We start from the raw sequence: 21668 nt of genomic DNA, 5'->3' as shown, positions 1-21668 counted from the left end.
TGACGGCCTAGGAACGGTGGGTTAACTTCTTGATGCACCCATTCCGTTAGCGGGATAATTTTCGTCAACATCCGCTGAGTTGCAGAGCGCCAAATTCCAATTAAATTACAAAAAATATTTAATTTTCATGAAATCACAAGTGCAATATAGCAAAACACAGCTTAGCTTGTTGTTAATCCACCTCGCGTATCCGATTTCAAAAAAGCTTTTCGTCGAAAGCATACCAAGCGTTTATGTAAAGACATCTCTCTCAGCAGACAAAACATTACAAACAGCTAGCAGCAAAGTAGATTGGTCACGAAAGTCAGAAAAGCAATAAAATGAATCGCTTACCTTTGATGATCTTCGGATGTTTGCACTCACGAGTCTCCCAGTTACACAATAAATGTTCCTTTTGTTCCATAAAGATAATTTTTATATCCAAAATACCTCCATTTGGTTGGCGCGTTATGTTCAGAAATCCACAGGCTCGAGCGGTCACGACATCGCAGACGAAAATTCCAAGTAGTATCTGTAAAGCTCGTAGAAACATGTCAAACGTTTTTTATAAACACTCCTCAGGTTGTTTTTACAATATATAATTGATCATATTTCAACCGGACCTTGGCTTTTTCAATAGGAGTGAGAGAGAAAATGTCTGCTCCACTCTGTTGGCGCATGCAAAACACTGCTGGCACCCAGCCATCCACTGACGCGATGTGATCTTTCTCGCTCATTTTTCAGAATAAAAGCCTGAAACTATGTCTAAAACTGTTCAGACCACGTGGAAGCCATAGGAAAAGGAATCTGGTTGATATCCCTTTAAATGGAGGGAAGGCATGCAATGGAATAGGGAGCTTTCAAAATAGAAGGCACTTCCTTTTTGGATTTTCCTCAGGCTTTAGCCTGCAATATCAGTTCTGTTATGTTCACAGACAATAATTTTGACAGTTTTGGAAACTTTAGTGTTTTCTATCCTAATCTGATATGCATATTCTAGCTTCTGGGCCTGAGAAATAGGCAGTTTAATTTGGGTACGTTTTTCATGCAAACATCAAAATACTGCCCCCTACACTCAACAGGGTAACTGCCTTGTTCAGGGGCAGAAAGACAGATTTTTACCTTGTCAGCTCGGGGATTCAATCTTGCAACCTTACAGTTAACTAGTCCAACTCTCTAACCACCTGATTACATTGCATTCCACCAGGAGCCTGCCTGTTACGCGAATGTAGTAAGCCAAGGTAAGTAGCTAGCTAGCATTAAACTTATCTTACAAAAATAAATCAATCAGTCATAATCACTAGTTAACTACACATGGTTGATGATATTACTAGTTTATCTAGCGTGTCCTGCGTTGCATATAATCGATGTGGTGCGTATTCGTGAAAAAGGACTGTCGTTGCTGCAATGTGTACCTAACCATAAACATCCATGCCTTTCTTAAAATCAATACACGGAAGTATATATTTTTAAACCTGCATATTTAGCTAAAAGAAATCCAGGTTAGCAGGCAATATTAACCAGGTGAAATTGTGTAACTTCTCTTGCGTTCATTGCACGCAGAGTCAGTTTATATGCAACAGTTTGGGCTGCCTAATTTGCCAGAATTTTACGTAATTATGGCATAACATTGAAGGTTGTGCAATGTAACAGGAATATTTAGACGTATGAATGCCACCCGTTAGATAAAATACGGAACGGTTCCGTATTTCACTGAAAGAATAAACGTCTTGTTTTCGATATGATAGTTTCTGGAATCGACCATATTAATGACCAAAGGCTCGTATTTCTGTGTGATATTATGTTATAATTAAGTCTAGGCTTTAATAGAGCAGTCTGACTGAGAGGTGGTAGGCACCAGCAGGCTCGTAAGCATTCATTTAAACAGCACTTTTGTGCATTTTGCCAACAGCTCTTCTCTGTGCTTCAAGCATTGCGCTATTTATGACTTAAAGCCTATCAACTCCTGAGATTAGTCTGGTGTAACCGATGTGAAATGGCTAGCTAGTTAGCGGGGTGCGCGCTAATAGCGTTTCAAACGTCACTCGCTCTGAGACTTGGAGTGGTTGTTCCCCCTGCTCTGCATGGGTAACGCTGCTTCGAGGGTGGCTGTTGTCGATGTTTTCCTGGTTCGAGCCCAGGTAGGATCGAGGAGAGGGACAGAAGCTATACTGGCAATACTAAAGTGCCTATAAGAACATCCAATAGTCAAAGGTTAATGAAATACAAATGGTATAGACAGAAATAGTCCTATAATTCCTATAATAACTACAACCTAAAACTTCTTACCTGGGAATATTGAAGACTCATGTTAAAAGGAACCACCAGCTTTCATATGTTCCCTTGTTCTGAGCAAGGAACTTAAACGTTAGCTTTCTTACAACATTGAGAGCATCCCATATTGAACATGTTTCATTATTTGAGGCTAAATTGATTTTATTGATGTTTTATATTAAGTTAAAATAAGTGTTATTTCAGTATTGTTGTAATTGTCATTATTACAAAAAAAAAAAAACGGCCAATCAATCGGTATTGGCAATTATCGGTATCGGCGTTGAAAAATCATAATCGGTCAACCTCTAATTACCAACCTTTCAAATCACTTCTTGGCTATGGACGTCTTTTAGGCAGGTTGCCTTTGTGTTCTTGGGCACAGGGACTATGGTGGTCTGCTTGAAACATGTTGGTATTACAGACTCAATCAGGGACATGTTGAAAATGTCAGTGAAGACACCTGCCAGTTGGTCAGCACATGCCCGGCGCACACGTCCTGGTAATCCGTCTGGCCCCGCAGCCTTGTGTATGTTGACCTGTTTAACCTATCTGGGATATGTGGGACACTAGAAAATGCAGAGTGCCAAATTCAATTAAATTACTTTAATGAAATCACACATGTAAGATACCAACTTAAAGCTACACATGTTGTGAATCCAGCCAACATGTCAGATTCCAAAAAGGCTTTTTGGCGAAAGCAAACGATGCTGTTAGCTGAGGATAGTAAACAAAGCGAGAGAACATAATTTCAACCCTGCAGGCGCCACACAAAATGCAGAAATAAAAATAAAAATCATGCCTTACCTTTGACGAGCTTCTTCTGTTGGCACTCCAATATGTCCCATAAACATGACAAATGGTCCTTTTGTTAGATTAATTCCGTCCATATATATCCAAAATATCAATTTATTTGGCGTGTTTGATCCAGAAAAACACTGGTTCCAACTTGCGCAATGTGACTACAAAATATCTCAAAAGTTACCTGACCCAAGTTTGCCAAAACATTTCAAACTACTTTTGTTATACAACTTTAGGTATTTTTTAAAGTGTTCAATACAGGAAGAAAAAAACTGACGCTATCTTTCTGTACAGTACACTTGAAGTGACCCTTGTTTTGAACATGGCTACTTCATTACACAAAGGAAAAACCTCAACCAATTTCTAAAGACTGGTGACATCAATTGGAAGCGGTAGGAACTGCAAGAAGGTCCCTTAGAATCTGGATTCCCAATGAAAACCCATTGAAAAGAGAGTGACTTCAAAAAAAAATAATTCTGAATGGTTTTTCCTCTGGGTTTCGCCTGCTACATAAGTTATGTTATACTCACATACATGATTCAAACAGTTTTAGAAACTTCAGAGTGTTTTCTATCCACATCTACTAATACTATGCATATATTATCTTCTGGGGATGAGTAGCAGGCAGTTGAATTTGGGCTTGCATTTCATCCGTACGTGAAAATACTGCCCCCTGTCACCAAGAAGTTAAAGGTCTTACTCACATCGGCCACGGAGCATGATCACACAGTTGTCGGGAAACAGCTGATGCTCTCATGCATGCCTCAGTGTTACTTGCCTCGAAGCGAGCATAGAAGTGATTTAGCTCATCTGGTAGGCTCGTGTCACTGGGCAGCTCGCGACTGTGTTTCCCTTTGTCGTCTAATAGTTTGCAAACCCTGCCACATAAGACGAGCGTCGGAGCCGGTGTAGTATGATTCAATCTTAGCCCTGCATTGACTCTTTGCCTGTTTGCTGGTTCAATGCAGGGCATCGCATCCCGCTAGCTGAATATCCATGTCGTCGTTCAGCCGCGATTCCATGAAACATAAGATTATACAGTTTAGTAGGATATTCGTGATCATACCTCGTCTGATTTATTGTCCAATGATTGCACGTTGGCGAGTAGTATTGACGGTAACGGCAGCTTTCCCACTCGCCTTCTCCGGGTCCTGACCAGGCACCGACTCTTTGTCATCTGTGTCGCTTCCTCTTGCAAATAACGGGGATGTCAGCCCTGTGGGGTGTTCGGAGAATGTCTTGTGCGTCCTCCTTGTTGTAGAAAAAATCTTTGTCTAATCCGAGGTGAGTGATCCCTGTTCTGATATCCAGAAGCTCTTTTTTGCCGTAAGATACGGTTGCAGAAACATTATGTACAATAAGTTACAAATAACGCGGGAAAAAACACATAATAGCACAATTGGTTGGGCGCCCATAAAACTGCTGCCATTTATTCCGGCGCCATTTTATGAGCTGAAATACAAGATCCCCCAAATTTTCCAGCCCAGGACCTCCACATACGGCTTCTTCACCCATGGGTTTGTATGAGACCAGCCACCCGGACGGCTGATGAAACTGGGTTTGCACAAACAAAGAACTTCTGCACAAACTGTCAGAAACCATCTCAGGGAAGTTCATTTGCGTGTTTGTCGTCCTTACTAGAATCTTGACCTGACCATGCTATTATCCCACAGCTCACCCCGAAATGCTTTTCATTCCTGGTAATTTCATTCAATAACAAATCACCCCCTGTCTGTTACCACAGAAGGGGTCTGTTTTTAAGAACTGTCTGCCCCTTTCCTAGCTAGGTTACAAGGCGCTTTGTTGCCTGAACCTATGACTGGTCGGTAGGGTAACCTCGATGATGAAGTCTATTTTTGTGCAGTCCAGCCCTGGGTTCCAGACAGTTACCAGAACACATCTTATCACCTAAATTGAGTGAGGTTTGTTGTGACAACAGTACCCACAAGTGGCACTGCCAATCGGGGTACGTCACTGATCGCCAGAGCCCTTGTACCCAGAGTAGGCCAGGCTTTAGGAAAACCTTTGTTCATGAACAGTTTCAGCTACAAGTTCCACAGTGTTCATGGGTGTCAAGTGTTGTCTCCTGTGTTAGTAGTTCAATTAAGTGTCCCTTCTCCACATCCAGACACACGCCCTTCTGCTGCGTTATCACGTCAACTGTTCCCGAGGCCTCAGCGCCTGTTTCTAGGGAGGAAATATCCTCCCTTCTCCAGGAGCAGGCAATCCAAGTGGTTCCTATGTCGGAGATCCAGGACGGCTGGTATTTCCTGGTTCCGAAAAGGGACAGGACTTTGCATCCCATTCTAGAGCTAAAGTACCAGTCAAAGTATGGACACACCTACTCATTTAAGGTTTTTTTAGTTTTTTTTGTGGTATTTTCTACATTGTAAAACTAATAGTGAAGACATCAGAACTATGAAATAACACAAATGGAATCATGTAGTAACCAAAAAAGTGTTAAACAAATCTAAATATATTTGCCTTGATAGCTTTGCACACTCTTGGCATTCTCTCATCTAGCTTCAAATGGAATGCTTTTCCAAACAGTCTTGAAGGAGTTCCCACATATGCTTTTCCTTCACTGTTTGGTCCAATTCATCCCAAACCATCTCAATTGGCTTGAGGTCAGTTGATTGTGGAGGTCAGGTCATCTGGTGCAGCACTCCATCACTCTCCTTCTTTGTCAAATAGCCCTTACAGAGCCTGGAGCTGTGTTGGGTCATTGTCCCGTTGAAAAACAAATGATAGTCCCACTAAGCCCAAACCAGATTGGATGGTATATTGTTACAGAATGCTTTGGTAGCCTTGCTGGTTAAGTATTCTAAATAAATCACAGACAGTGTCACCAGCAAAGCACCATCGCACCACCTCTTCCATGCTTCACGGTAGGAACCACACATGCAGCGATCATCCGTTCACCTACTCTGCGTCTCAGAAAGACACGGCGGTTGGAACCAAAACTCTCAAATTTGGACTCATCAGACCAAAGGACAGATTTCCACCGGTCTAATGTCCATTGCTCATGTTTCTTGGCCCAAGCAAGTCTCTTCTTATTGGTGTCCTTAAGTAGAGGTTTCTTTGCAGCAATTTGACAATGAAGGCCTGATTCACGCAGTTTCCTCTGAACAGTTGATGTTGAGATGGGTCTGTCACTTGAATTCTGTGAAGCATTTATTTAGCCTGCAATTTCTGAGGCTGGTAACTCTAATGAACTTATCCTCTGTAGCAGAGGTAACTCTGGGTCTTCCTTTCCTGTGGCGGTCCTCATGAGAGCCAGTTTCACCATAGCGCTTGGTGGTTTTTTACGACTGCACTTGAAGAATCATTCAAAGTTCTTGACATTTTCCACATTGACTGACTATGTATTAATAATGGACTGTCTTTTCTCTTTGCTTATTTGAGCTGTTCTTGCCATAATATGGACTTGGTCTTTGACCAAATAGGGCTATCTTCTGTATACCACCCCTATCTTGTCACAACACAACTGATTGGCTCAAACGCATTAAGAAGGAAAGTAATTTGTGGAATTTATCTTTAACAAGGCTCACCTGTTAATTTAACTTCTTATGGGCAGGTGGGACGGTAGCCTCCCACCTGGCCAACATCCGGTGACATTGCAGACCGCGAAATTCAAAAATACTAAATTCAAATATTTAACATTCTTGAAAATATATGTTATACATCAAAATAAAGCTTAACTTCTTGTTAATCCAGCTGCTGTGTCAGATTTCAAAAAGGCTTTCCGGCGAAAGCACACCACCATGCGATTATCTGAGGACAGCGCCCCGCATACAAACAAATTATTTTCATGTTTCAACCAGGCAGGTGTGACACAACTCAGAATCAGCGATATAATTAATGCCTTACCTTTGAAGATCTTCTTCTGTTGGCACTCCAAAATGTCCCAGAAACATCACAAATGGTCCTTTTGTTCGATAATGTAATAATTTTTATTTGGCGCTTTTGATTCAGAAATACACCAGGTTCAACTCGCCCAACATGCCTACAAAGTATCTAATAAGTTACCTGTAAACTTGGTCCAAACATTTCAAACAATGTTCCTAATTCAACCTCGGGTACCCTAAAATGTAAATAATCGATCAAATTTAAGACGGAATAAACTGTTTCTAATACTGATTTAAAAACAACGTGGAGCGCGCTCCTGTTCACGCGCATCAAAACAGTAGAGTCCACCTGGAGTGACACTTACACTTACTTTCTCAAAAGAAAAACAGAACAATTTCTAAAGACTGTTGACATCTTGTGGAAGCCATAGGAACTGCAACCAGGTTCCTAATAATAAGAGTATCCCATAGAAAACCATCGGAAAATCCTATGACCTCAATTCCCCCCTCCCCCGGATGGTTTGTCCTCTGGGTTTCGCCTGCCAAATCAGTTCTGTTAACTCACAGACATGATTTTAACAGTTTTAGAAACTTTTGTGTTTTCTATCCAAATCTACCTATTATATGCAAATCCTAGCTTCTTGGCCTGAGTAACAGGCAGTTTACTTTTGGGCACGCTTTTCATCCGTATGTCAAAATTCTGCCCCCTACCCAAGAGAGGTTAAATGCTTTCCAGGTGACTACCTCATGAAGCTGGTTGAGAGAATGCCAAGCGTGTGCAAAGCTGTCATAAAAGCAAAGGATGAATACTATGAAGGATCTCAAGTATAAAATATATTTTGTTTAACACTTTTTTTACTACATGATTCCATATACAGTGCCTTGCGAAAGTATTTGGCCCCCTTGAACTTTGCGACCTTTTGCCACATTTCAGGCTTCAAACATAAAGATATAAAACTGTATTTTTTTGTGAAGAATCAACAACAAGTGGGACACAATCATGAAGTGGAACGACATTTATTGGATATTTCAAACTTTTTTAACAAATCAAAAACTGAAAAATTGGGCGTGCAAAATTATTCAGCCCCTTTACTTTCAGTGCAGCAAACTCTCTCCAGAAGTTCAGTCAGGATCTCTGAATGATCCAATGTTGACCTAAATGACTAATGATGATAAATACAATCCACCTGTGTGTAATCAAGTCTCCGTATAAATGCACCTGCACTGTGATAGTCTCAGAGGTCCGTTAAAAGCGCAGAGAGCATCATGAAGAACAAGGAACACACCAGGCAAGTCCGAGATACTGTTGTGAAGAAGTTTAAAGCCGGATTTGGATACAAAAAGATTTCCCAAGCTTTAAACAGCCCAAGGAGCACTGTGCAAGCGATAATATTGAAATGGATGGCCCATGATCACTCTGGATGAACTGCAGAGATCTACAGCTGAGGTGGGAGACTATGTCCATAGGACAACAATCAGTCGTATATTGCACAAATCTGACCTTTATGGAAGAGTGACAAGAAGAAAGCCATTTCTTAAAGATATCCTTAAAAAGTGTCGTTTAAAGTTTGCCACAAGCCACCTGGGAGACACACCAAACATGTGGAAGAAGGTGCTCTGGTCAGATGAAACCAAAATTGAACTTTTTGGCAACAATGCAAAACGTTATGTTTGGCGTAAAAGCAACACAGCTCATCACCCTGAACACACCATCCCCACTGTCAAACATGGTGGTGGCAGCATCATGGTTTGGGCCTGCTTTTCTTCAGCAGGGACAGGGAAGATGGTTAAAATTGATGGGAAGATGGATGGAGCCAAATACAGGACCATTCTGGAAGAAAACCTGATGGAGTCTGCAAAAGACCTGAGACTGGGACGGAGATTTGTCTTCCAACAAGACAATGATCCAAAACATAAAGCAAAATCTACAATGGAATGGTTCAAAAATAAACATATCCAGGTGTTAGAATGGCCAAGTCAAAGTCCAGACCTGAATCCAATCGAGAATCTGTGGAAAGAACTGAAAACTGCTGTTCACAAATGCTCTCCATCCAACCTCACTGAGCTCGAGCTGTTTTGCAAGGAGGAATGGGAAAAAATGTCAGTCTCTCGATGTGCAAAACTGATAGAGACATACCCCAAGCGACTTACAGCTGTAATCGCAGCAAAAGGTGGCGCTACAAAGTATTAACTTAAGGGGGCTGAATAATTTTACACGCCCAATTTTTCAGTTTTTGATTTGTTAAAAAAGTTTGAAATATCCAATAAATGTCGTTCCACTTCATGATTGTGTCCCACTTGTTGTTGATTCTTCACAAAAAAATACAGTTTTACATCTTTATGTTTGAAGCCTGAAATGTGGCAAAAGGTCGCAAAGTTCAAGGAGGCCGAATACTTTCGCAAGGCACTGTATGTTATTTCATATTTTTGATGTCTTCACTATTATTCTACAATGTAGAAAATTTAAAAAAATAAATACTCTTGAATGAGTAGGTGTGTCACCTTTTGTCTGGTACTTTACGTACCCCCAACAGGCACCTCAGTCTACAAATTCAAAATAGCCACCGGCTATTACAGTGGATTATTTGGTGGCAGCAGAGTATAGGGAACAAGCAGTGTAACATACATCCATGCTTCTGCTGTATTGTCTCAAAGCTGAATACGAAACCAGATAAAGAGTTGTCTCACTCCATCTCAGTGCTTTCCTCTTCTGGGTCTCGAGCTAGATTCATTCACCTGTCACGCTTTTCTATCCCCACAGAGGGTGTTCCGGGCTCTGCTCAGCCCAATCTCGGCTGGTCACGCAGTGCGTTTTCGCCTGTGCCCGTCGAACCCTCCTTTATGCTTAAAAAAAGGTAAATGTAACCTTTATTTAACAAGGCAGGTAAGAACAAGTTGTTATTTACAATGACTGCATACATCGGCCAAACCCGGACGACGCTGGGCCAATTGTGCGCCACCCTATGGGTCTCCCAATCATGGCCAGTTGTGATACAGCCTGGAATCGAACCAGGGTGTCTGTTGTGACGCCTATAGCACTGAGATGCAGTCCCTTAGACCGCTGCGCAACTCGTGAGCCCATTTCCCCCAATGAAGCTGATTAACTCCACGTTGGGGAGAGTGACTGGTGGGCTTGTCGTGGATTTTTGCGGCCTGCTGTTGGCCCAAGCAACCTTGGTTCGTGGAGACCTTCTGCCTATTGGGCGAGGTCCTGTGGCAACTCAAGCTGCGCGGAGATCTTTTATCCCAGACGCACGGGCAGGTTTACTACCGTTGGCTAGAGATTTGGGGTCTATGGGCTTGTCCACTGAGCGTTCCAATCTCGTGGATGGTTTACCTCTGTACGTGATCACTATTCGTCCGTACAGGAGGCCTGTATAAGTGGCAGGTGTTGGCACTTTGATGCCAAAATAAAGGAATGATTCCTTTTTAAGAGTATTCTGGGGGACATTTTAATGATAGGTGTACATGGTTGCTATTTCAGTGTGTCATGTGGGAATTGATGGCGTCACGCCAGGCCTATAAAAGGTGTGCGCCATCTCAGACCAGTTTCTAAACCTGTTGTGCCTTTTTGGGATTTAGCTTTGGTTTTGGATGCTCTTTGCGAGGCCCCCTTTTGAACCACTGGAGTCTGTTGATCTGAATATCCTCTCCTACAAAACCTCCTTGCTCGTGGCTTTGGCCTTGGCTAAATGTGTTGTGGACCATACACCCTTCCTGTGCTCAGTTCGCACCGGTCGACTTGAAGGTGACGTTGAGTCATTATGTCCTACAGGTCTTTAGCTTTTTAGTTTCCTTTTTCACCGCCTCCTTTTGCCTCTGTGTCCAGAACAAGCTTTACGCACGTACATTGAGCGGACCCGAGATATATCTGGCTATGTGACCAAGGTTTTGTCTGTTTTGCAGCCAGGGTTCGATACAGCGACCAAAACAGTCACAATTGCGACTGTTTGACTTGGCAGTGCGACAGACATTTTGAATTGGTCGCAAAGGTGCCAGTGAAAATAATGTACCTGGTCACATTAGTTTTTGGTTCACAAGTTTGACTTTTTAATATTTTTTATTATCATTATTTATTTAAACCAACTTTTTAAAGAGGAAACCATGTGTGTGTGGCCTATGTCTATCAATTTGTGTAGCCGTTGGCCTAACTGGCTTCGAGTAGATTGAAAGGTAACTACAAAGTAGCGTATGCCTACCTGGCAGAATTTTTATTATTTGCATTAATCCAGTGGCCATAATGTTGTTGAAAACTGAATTACAAATGCGTTATAGACATAAGCTAAGCTTCCCTAAAGTAAATTGAATTAAATTTGACAGGCAACATTTGAATTTTACCAGACATTTGAGAACTTTACCCCATCCATGTGCATAATCTCGTTATGGCATCCACCCACGGTGCTCAGATTGACAGATCACATTTTAAAATATGGTGATGTTAATTAACAAAACATCTAAGTTGAGGATGCAACGATGTGCGGTCCTTCTTCCCGAATTCTGATGTGCACTTTGAACTTGTTAGATTAAGTGTCCACATTTTACTTTTTTCCTCAGCCAACAAGATGAGTAATGAACAGCAAAATCACTAGCCTACTATGGTTCCTCCTTTAAAAGTTGCGAGTTTATGCCATGGGATTTAGAGGTAATTTGTGGTTTAGTACACTACCCTGCGTCACCACTTCATTGCTCCAGACCAGCGCAAGGGGGAGTTACTGTGTCTCTAACTGGCAATGAATGGGCGACATAAACCTAAATGGAAACTGATAATTGTGCATGACATCAGTATTACTTACTAAAACTGTTACACTAAGGTTTTTATTTTATTTTGTTAGGATTATTTTGCTCGTACTGTAGGCCACTCCCGACCGGTCACGTTGTACAGCACCTGAGTGGCTCAACGGTTAAGACCGTGCAAGCTGTGTTGCTACAGATGCTGGTTCAATACCTGTGCCGGCCTCGACTGGGAGACAGACCCATGAGATTAACTTCTTGACCATACTTGAGACGCAGACGTCTCAAGTAGGCACCTGGAAATGCAAATGCGCTACGCTAAATGCTAAATGTACTCGTTACAACTCAAACCTTGATCAAAATTCACAAGCAGGGTATTGAATTAAAGCTACACTCGTTGTGAACCTAGCCAGCAAGTCAGATTTTTAAAATGCTTTTCGGCGAAAGCATGAGAAGCTATTATCTGATAGCATGCACCCCCCAAAATGCCAGCACGACACGTAAACAACAGATTTTGCGGTAGCCGGCGCTACCCAAAACGCAGAAATAAAATATAAAACATTCATTACCTTTGACGAGCTTCTTTCTTGGCACTCCTATATGCCCCATAAACATCACTATTGGGTCTTTTTTTCGTTTAAATCGGTCCATATATACCCAAAATAGCTTTGTATGGAAGCTGTGTCATTCAGAAAAAAACAGTTTTTAAACGCTGCGTAATTTTTTAAAATTAAAAAAGTCGACGATAAACTTTCACAAAACACTTCGAAATCCTTTTGTAATCCAACTTTAGGTATTAGTAAACGTTTATAATCTATCAAAATGATTACAGGGCGATGTATATTCAATAGGTCCTCGCTTGCAAATCAATGGCTGCCAATGTCTTCATTAACAACATCCGGGTGAAGACTGGGAAAATGGATGCCAGATAGATGGATTTTCCAACAATTAATTCAATTGAAAATGACGACAATGGCGACATCGTGTGGAATTTGTATGAATTGCAGGCAGGTCGATATTAAATTTTGTTCTCTTTTAACAACTCGTGGAAGTGACTTATGGAAATTATTTTTAGCTTTCAGAGAGCAGTTTTTCTTGCGTTTTTCAATGAAACACACAATCTGTTATAGTCACAGCCGTGATTTAACCAGTTTTAGAAACTTCAGAGTGTTTTCTATCCACACATACTAATCATATGCATATACTATATTCCTGGCATGAGTAGCAGGACGCTGAAAAGTTGCGCGATTTTTAACAGAATGTTCGAAAAAGGAGGGGGTAGAAGTAAGATTAATGTAGGTTTTTGTTTTTTCTCTCTCAAAAAACAGAAATAAATATTTCTAAATACCGAACTGCCATTATTTACAAGTTAGTTACAATGTCTCACCCCATGTTCAAGAATTGCCTTTTTCTCGCTCATTTTACGTTATTTGAAAACAAAATCATCTCCAAAATATTATAATTTTTTAAACAAAGCGATTTATTATTAATTTAGAATTAAATAAAAGCCTGTTGGATATTCTCACAGATATATATTATTAACCCTGTTTTTAGCAGGACAATATATATTGGTAAAGGATCAAGTTTTACAACTTGTAAATGTTTGTTCCATAATGCAATTAGCGGGAAAACACTTGTCAAAAGGGAATTACAGTTTCATGTGACAGAGACAAATATCCGTTTGAACGAGAGGAGATCTAATAGGCTACTTTGACTCAAGGTAAGACATGCCTCATATGTATTACAACGTTCAGGTTTCAAACAATTTAAGTATATATTTTCAAAATGCATACTGCCTCCAGCTCATTGCAAAGTGTTGTGTGATGAGCTGATGAAGCCTGCCTTCTGTTGCTGTTTGATGTCGCATTAAAAACAACTGGAAACCCAAATCTCCGACTTCAGTGTGTTCAAGACCACTGGGGAAAAAACAAGTTCCGACTGGGGGAAAATCTTTTTGAACGGTCATCCAACTCTGGAACTTGAGCCTCTTTCTAGAGCTCTGACTTTCTGACCTGAAGATCACTGACGTCATGATTTGACCTTATATTTTTCAGAGTTCCAGGTTGTCTTGAATGCACCTCGAGATGCTTATCTGTCTATAGGTTAATTTGATAGGTTTAGTGGAATTAAATTGGCGTGTTTACGGTTTCGTTATGTACCTTATTTTTCACACACATACAGATAGAGCTTTTGAGTGGAAAACACCTTCTCAAACAGCAAATGCATAGGGAATGGAAGGCAGGCTTCATCAGCGCGTCACACACAGTATTTTGAAAACATACTGTATACTTAATTGTCTTGCCATGTCTTGCCTTTTTTCAAAGTACCCTAGCCAAAACCAGACCATTTCCATTGAGGCAATTATTTTATTTCAACTTTCTTTCATTGTCTGGTAGCCAAAGGCACAATCCTAGTCATATTAGCAATCCATGCTAGTTGTTGCATATTAGATCTCCCCTGTTCCTAAAAGATATTTATCTCTTGTCTCATGAAACCGCTCGCATGTACAAGGTGCTTTTGTCTTGTTTTCCCGCTAATTGCATTATGGAACAAACATTTGCGTGTAGCCTACCGCCTTGTGCGCATTGCACCCTCAATTTGCATGTTTGGTTAATATGAATTACTGTGATCTAAATGGGATTTCTGTCAGTCCTATAAAGTGTAGTAGAATTGCATGAAATGTGTTTATAAAATGCCAAGAAATGTATCTGATATAGCCTAGGCCCACATTATGCCACTACGCAGTTTCTTTTTTTTTGTGATTGAGTTGTATTGTTAGCCTAAATTATGTCTATCCAATCTGTTCATCACGTTAGGAATGGTAGGCTGTCTTACATAAGTTTGCGAATGCGATGATGCATGGAATGCCTTTGTTATAAAGGTGCATTTTTAGAATAAAAATGTGCCTCTCCAAACTTGAAACTCACGCACCGTCTATGGCTATAGAAATGCGCCCTCTGCACCAGGGGTCTAGCGGCGTCTTGGGTGCTATTTAAAGGGTTGACTGTAGGGGATATTTGGGCTGCGGTGTGTTTGGAATCATCACATTTTTTGTGAGGTTTTATAGCTTGGATGCCACTGCTCCCAGTGTAGCCTACAGTGTGCTTACAGCTGGGACAGGAGAGGGTCATTAGGCATCACGCAGTGTGCGAAATACCCGGATCTTGTCTGGATAGTCTGCCATGGGCCATTTCATTTGTTATTTGTTGTGGCCGGCTTGAGGCGGGATTCCATTTCCCCATAGTTGTGTGGTACAAAGAGTACCGACTGAAAGGGAACGTAACGTTATGCCTAACTACTGTTCCCTGAAGGGAAACGAGATACAACACCTGTTTGGCCCCGCCCCGCGCCACCCAGTTTTGGGCTCGGTGAAGAGCGGTACTGAAAGAATGAATCTGAGCCTCAGGGTTATCACCCGTGAAAGGCGGGGCTTCCAGCGACGTGTGTGGATTTCCTTGGCCTCGAGTGTGACTCCCCATAGTTGTGTTGTACCTCGCAAATGCACTTACAACCCTTATCACTCCATTGAAGCAAAAGAAACAACACTTGACTTTCAATATAAATCCAGGTTAAATGGTTTAAAACAGGTTTTTGAAAGCTAATGCAACCCCTGGTTATAATAATGTTACATCATAGACTACCCTCTTTTAAAAATGGATAACAACAGGGGAAGGATTTCTTGTACTTATCCAAAAACGCAGGCTTGTTTTCTGTTGGAAACCGTGCACCCTAATCGACAACCCATTTGTTTTGTTACTGAAACGTGAATTGTAAAAAGTCAGTAACTTTGTCGTTTTCTGTTTTGCGTACAGCGGCTCTTTAATGCTTCAATTGGATGGTATTCAACCTGGAGACGGTGTGAAGGTAAGAGATGGAGTTAATTAGCTCATTCCCTCACCATTTTTAACATTCACAAGGTTACATCATTCAGTTTTTTTTTTGTACGTCCTAGGCTATGGTGATGAATATCCTAAAAGACTCAAACAAAAAGTGAATAGCTGTTGTTTGAGGTCGTTTGACTCATAACCTTGTTTTGTTACCAGGATGTATTCCCTTCTAGACTTATGGAATGCACTGTACTCAATGGACATGATTCTCTATGATGTAGATGGTTAACCTCTCTAGGGGGTGTGGGACGCTACCGTTCCACCTGGCCAACATCCGGCGAAATTGCAGAGCGCCAATTTCAAAAACAGAAATATTCATAATAAAATGTATAAAACATACAAGTGTTGTACACTTAAAGTTTAAAGATGAACCTATTGTTAATCCAACCGTTGTGTCAGATTTCAAAAAGGCTTTACGGCGAAAGTATACCATGTGATTAGCTGAGGACAGCGCCCAGCACCACAACATTACGTACAGTTACCAACCAAGTAGATTAGTCACAAATGTCAGAAATAGCAATAAAATGAATCACTTACCTTTGATCTTCATATGGTTGCACTCAAGACACCCAGTTACACAATAAATGTATGTTTTGTTCGATAAAGTCCCTCTTTATATCCAAAAACCTCTGTTTTGTTGGCGCGTTTTGTTCAGTAATCCAATGGCTCAAAGGCAGTTACAACAGGCAGATGAAAAATCCAAAAACTATCAGTAAAGTTTGTAGAAACATGTCAAGCGATGTTTATAATCAATCCTCAGGTTGTTTTTAGTCATAATAATCAATAATATTTCAACCGGACAATAGCTTCATCGATATAAAAGATAAACCAGAAAGGTGCGCTCTCGGTCGCGCACAGCAAACAGCTCTATGGACTTCCCACTATCCACTGACTCAGTGGTCTTACTCCCTCATTTTGCAGAATACAAGCCTGAAATAATTACTAAAGACTGTTGACATCTAGTGGAAGCCATAGGCTCTGCAATATAGGTCCTAACCATTGACATACTGTATAGGCAGGCAAGAGAAAAGCACCCACATCAAAAATATCCCACTTCCTGGATGGATTTTACTCAGGTTTTCGCCTGCCATACCAGTTCTGTTATACTCACAGACATTATTTTAACAGTTTTAGAGTGTTTTCTATCCAAATCTACCAATTATATGCATATCCTGCCTTCTGGGCCTGAGTAACAAGCAGTTAACTTTGGGCACGCTTTTCATCCAGTGGTGAAAATAGTGCCCCCTACCCTAGTGAGGTTTAGTATAAAACCAAGTCGTTATTACCACCTACTGAGTATTATGTTCAGAGTCCGATGGGGACAGTGTAATTGTTTGAACTCTCCACATATTGCCAACAAAAGGGTTCCCATCATGGATTGTGTGATCGCATTGGAAACAGGGTCCGACATTAATGCTGGGCCGTGGCCAGTAAAAACACTTCTCGAGCAGTATATAAGTTGATGCCCTTACACAGCACACGTGAGCTGTCCAGAGCAAAAAAATGTGCCCATCAATCTACTCTCCGAGCTGATTTATTTTAGATATGGAAAGGGATTTCCAAAAGTAAAACTTCAATAGTGAACATGCTTGCAATATGTTGGCTACTGTTGATAGTCTGCAAAGAGAGAACTACAAAAAGACATATCATTTGTCTTGGCTAGCTTATTCTAGCCAGGTCGATATCTCTTTTCAACACATTTGTCTTAAAGGGGTTGTGTCCTTTTTTGAGATGTAAAAGAACATCTAAAAATGGCTTACTATTCTAAAGAATAGAGTAATTACTTAAATGTTGAAATTATATTTGTTTTCTTTTTATACACGTCATAGTAACCAAAATGTAGCCTATTAGAGATTCTCTGGTACCTTTTTTGTATACTTCTTAGCCAGTAGTGGGGAAAGTAGCGAAAATTGCGTATCTGTAGGTGCAGATATGTGCATTACGTCATTGCTCTCTCTCGCTCCGCTGTGTGTGCATCTTGCTAGCTGTCATTCAAATGGCAGGAACTCTAATCGCCAGGGGCCTGGCCCACATGGCGGAAATGGAAAGCGACTGTTTACTGGAAGCAAACTAGGGATTTCGTGGCTAATTGAGGTAGGACAGCAATTCTTCTCATAGATTATACATGTATAAAGTACACATTGACACATCCAGCCCAAAGCGGGAGGTAAAAATAAAATAAAAATGACTAGGCCCAATGCCTTTTAAAAACTACACCATGTCCGGACCAGTAGATTTTTGGACAACTGGCCGTGACCGGGCCAGTGAGAGAAAATAAGTTACTGATGGACTCTGTTTGGAAATGTTTAATAATTTCTGGTTGCTATTACTGCAAGCTTGAAACCACTGATTCGACTCTTACAGATATTCACCATATAACAAAATGTAATATTTGTGAGAATTAAAGGGGATTTATTTTAATGTGTTCCCCATTCTCCCTCTGTCTCTGTACACAGGCTGAACGTTTCCCCGGACTGATAGGCACACTGACTGGCTCAATGATGGAACTACAAACATTACAGGAGGCCCTGAAAGTGGAAATTCAAGTCCATCAGGTAGGAGGAAAACATCCCTAGGTGTTCCGTAGTTTTTAAATTTATTTGTTGTTCAGCTGCTATTTGTTAGGCCTGCAAATTATTAAAATACTTTTAATCATCTGGGCTAACTCAAATATTGAAGGTTACCACTATTATGTGGTCATCCCTATTATGAAGAGTGCTATTGATAAGATCCACTGAAGACCATTGCATTATGGGGCAATTCCAAACGTCCACTTAAACTGAATTTTCACTTTGTCTCCCATTTGATTTCAATGCATGACTAGGTTCAAATTTGACTCAAGTGGAAGTTAGGATTTGCCCCTATGTTTCAACTTCAGGCATCCATTTGTATTCCATGTTCGTTAGTGAGTAAGCATGAGTGTAATGGAGGTTCTCCTCTGTATGTGCTATGATAAGGGATGCGTCCTAAATGACACCCTATTCACTGCTTTTAACCAGGGCCCATAGATAGGGGATAGTGTGCCATTTGGGACGAAGGCCAGGTCTTCAGCCTCCTTGCTGTTGAGCAACTAGCAGGTCAGGCCAGCATCTTATAGTGAGCTCAGTCCCTAAAGTCCCATAACCACACTCAGCACATTGAACAGGCATCTCCCAGAGGAGTGGTCAGCCACGTAGAGTAGACCTGGCATCAGCGCATTGATAGGCCAGCTAAGTAAGGTCCTCTGCTTAGTAATGTCCCCAATCACCTCATAGCGATAGGAACCAGAGTTTAGCACCCAGTTTATGAAGGTCTGGGGTGACCTTGGCATGTGGGGTTAGTTTTAAAGGTAATTTTTCATTACAACCCTTATCCACGCTGTTTTTTTGTATTTATTTGTTGTTTGTGTTAACTGTTCTCTGCAGGATGAGTAGGCAAATTTAATATCTCTGCAGTTTCTTTATAAAATTGGATGTAAAGTGTATGGGTGAGTAATTCCTATGTAAGAAGTCACACATTTCACTATTTATAAAGTAATATCCTAATCTGATATTCAAATAATCATATTTATACTATATGCTATTCAGTGTTATGCCTGTTCAAACTGAATGATGGCCACTCACAATTAGGTATGGGACAGGATTAGATGTATTAGTCACATGCTCATAGTCGCAGATGTAATTGCAGGGTACAGTGAAGTTCTTAAACTCTGAGCTCCAACCAACAGTTCAGGTCAAAAAGAGAAATGAATGAAACAATAATAAAAGTAATAATAATATACACATTTACGACTGTAACAATGATAGGGGGATGGGGACAGGGTAGATGTCTGTTGGAGGGGGGTGTTGGTGTGTAAGAAGGTCCATAGGGGGATGGGTGCAGTTGCCGTAACAGTGCTCTCTCGATGGTGCTCCTGTAGAACTCTGAGTGCCCTCGGGACAGGCTGAATTTCTTCAGCTTCCTGAGGTTGAATAGTCACTGTCGTGCCTTCACCACTGTATCTGTGTGGTTTGACCATTTCAGCTCCTCTGAGAGAAACTTGGACATTTTTGACCGTCTCCAGAGCGGCCCTGTTGATGAAGATGGGGGTGTGCCCAGCCTGGTTCCTCCTGAAGTCCACGAGCCACTCCTTTGTTTTAGTGATGTTGAGGGAGAGATTGTTTACCTGGCACCACGGAGTCAGAGTACATACTTCCTCTCTCTAGGCCCTCTCAAAGTTTTTGGTAATCAGACCTACTACTGTCGTGTCATTAGCGAACTTGATGATGGAGTTGGAACTGTGAGGCCACACAGTCTGAGTATACAGGGGGTATAGAAGGGGACTGAGGACGCACCCTTGCGGGGACCCCAGGTTGAAGATCAGTGTGGAGGAGTTAATGTTGCCTACCTTCACCACCTGGGGACAGCCTGTCCCCAGTCATTCCCAGGGCCTTTGAGCTTTGTGTTGAGCTTAGAGGGCACTATCGTGTTGAAGGCTGAGCTGTAGTCAATGAACAGCATCTTCACATATGCATTCCTTTTGTCCAGGTGGGTGAGGGCAGTGTGCAGTGCCTGTAGGATCTGTGGATCTGTCGGGGCTGTAGGTGAATTGGAGAGGGTTGAGTGTGTCGGGAAGGGAGGAGGTGATGTGGTCTTTGACTAGTCTCTCGAAGCACTTCATGATGAAGGTGCACTGGGTTCAATGCAGTGCCTGTAGGTGTCACTGTCCACAGGGTGTAGTATAGTCTTGTGGAATGTCCCTGAATGCATTTGTTATTCTACTGACATTTTGTATCCTTTCTTCTACAGAAACTGGTCGCCCAAATGAAACAGGACCCACAGGTAAAGACATTTATCATTAATAATTGTTTTTGCTATTAGTAGACATGGAAATGTTGCCAACAAAATGCATATTGACTCCTAGATAGTTTGATACAATACATTTACTCTTATTCAGAGCGACATACAGGGGCAATTAAGGCTACGCCTTGCTCAAGGGGACATGGACAGATTTTTAACCTAGTCGGGTCGGGGATTTGATCCGGCAACCTTTCGGTTACTGGCCCAACGCTCTTAACGCTAGGCTACCTGATGCCCCATACATTTCTTACTGATAAGATACAATTTATTTGGAGATGTAAGTGCATGTGAAGCATTAGTGTGGTGAATGTTACAAAAGTGTTGAAATTAAGTTTGAAATTGTTGGTCAGGTTTAAATGAATCAAACTGCCTTTTCATGTTAACCTGGATGTGAATTGCTTGAGTTTGGAATGAAAGTGCCCTAAAAAGAGCTTTGCCTTCCTTTGCAGAATGCTGATCTGAAGAAGCAGCTCCACGAACTTCAGGCTAAGATCACAGCGCTTAGCGAGAAGCAGGTATTTCAAGACACCCTGCTGACACAACACAAGGATATCTATCCCAGGTTGCCCTATATGAGCGCAGACTCACACCATGTGTTTGATAAACAGGATATTTAAAAATGAAGATTCAAATGCTTAACCAGTTGGTTATTTTACTCATTTGTTTATTTTAAAGGCCCAATGCTGTCAAAAATGAGATTTCCTGTGTTTTATATATACAGTACCAGTCAAAAGTTACTCATGCCAGGGTTTTTCTTCATTTTTTAAAACTATTTTCTACATTGTAAAATAATAGTGAACACATCAAAACTATGAAATAACGCATATGGAATCATGTAGTAACCAAAAAAAGTATTAAACAAATCAAAATGTATTTTATATTTGAGATTCTTCAAAGTAGACACCCTTTGCCTTGATGACAGCTTTGCTCACTCTTGGCATTCTCTCATCCAGCTTAACCTGGAATGCTTTTCCAACAGTCTTGAAGGAGTTCCCACATATTCTGAGTACTTGTTGGCTGCTTTTCCTTCACTCTGCGGTCCAACTCATCCAAAACCATCTCAATTGGGTTGAGGTCGGGTGATGGTGGAGGCCAGGTCGTCTGATGCAGCACTCCATCACTCTCCTTCTTGGTCAAATAGCCCTTACAGAGCCTAAATGTGTGTTGGGTCAATGTCCTGTTAAAAATCAAACGATAATCCCACTAAGCGTAAACCAGATGTGATGGTGAATTGCTGCAGAATGCTGTGGTAGCCATGCTGGTTAAGTGTGCCTTGAATTCTAAATAAATCACTGACAGTGTCACCAGCAAAGCACCATCACACCACCACCTC

The 21668-nt window shown here is 41.3% G+C and overlaps 1 protein-coding gene across 4 annotated transcripts in view; it reads left to right on the top strand.

Moving 5' to 3' along the window:
- LOC139368600 (PHD finger protein 21Ab) overlaps window positions 1-21668 on the top strand; it is a 75341-nt gene that overhangs the window by 4557 nt on the left and 49116 nt on the right. For 3 of the 4 annotated variants that reach the window (XM_071107668.1, XM_071107683.1, XM_071107662.1), the window contains exons 3-6: window positions 15443-15494; window positions 17974-18072; window positions 20285-20317; window positions 20785-20850. In XM_071107668.1, the coding sequence (XP_070963769.1) occupies window positions 15453-15494; window positions 17974-18072; window positions 20285-20317; window positions 20785-20850 (240 nt within the window). In that variant the 5' untranslated portion in view covers window positions 15443-15452. The remainder of the gene's footprint in view (window positions 1-15442; window positions 15495-17973; window positions 18073-20284; window positions 20318-20784; window positions 20851-21668) is intronic. The other variant, XM_071107676.1, reaches the window with a different exon arrangement.

This window comes from Oncorhynchus clarkii, chromosome 2 (genome assembly GCF_045791955.1).
Source record: "Oncorhynchus clarkii lewisi isolate Uvic-CL-2024 chromosome 2, UVic_Ocla_1.0, whole genome shotgun sequence".
In the NCBI taxonomy this organism is placed as follows: domain Eukaryota; kingdom Metazoa; phylum Chordata; class Actinopteri; order Salmoniformes; family Salmonidae; genus Oncorhynchus; species Oncorhynchus clarkii.
This window is presented reverse-complemented; position numbering and strand designations above follow the sequence as displayed.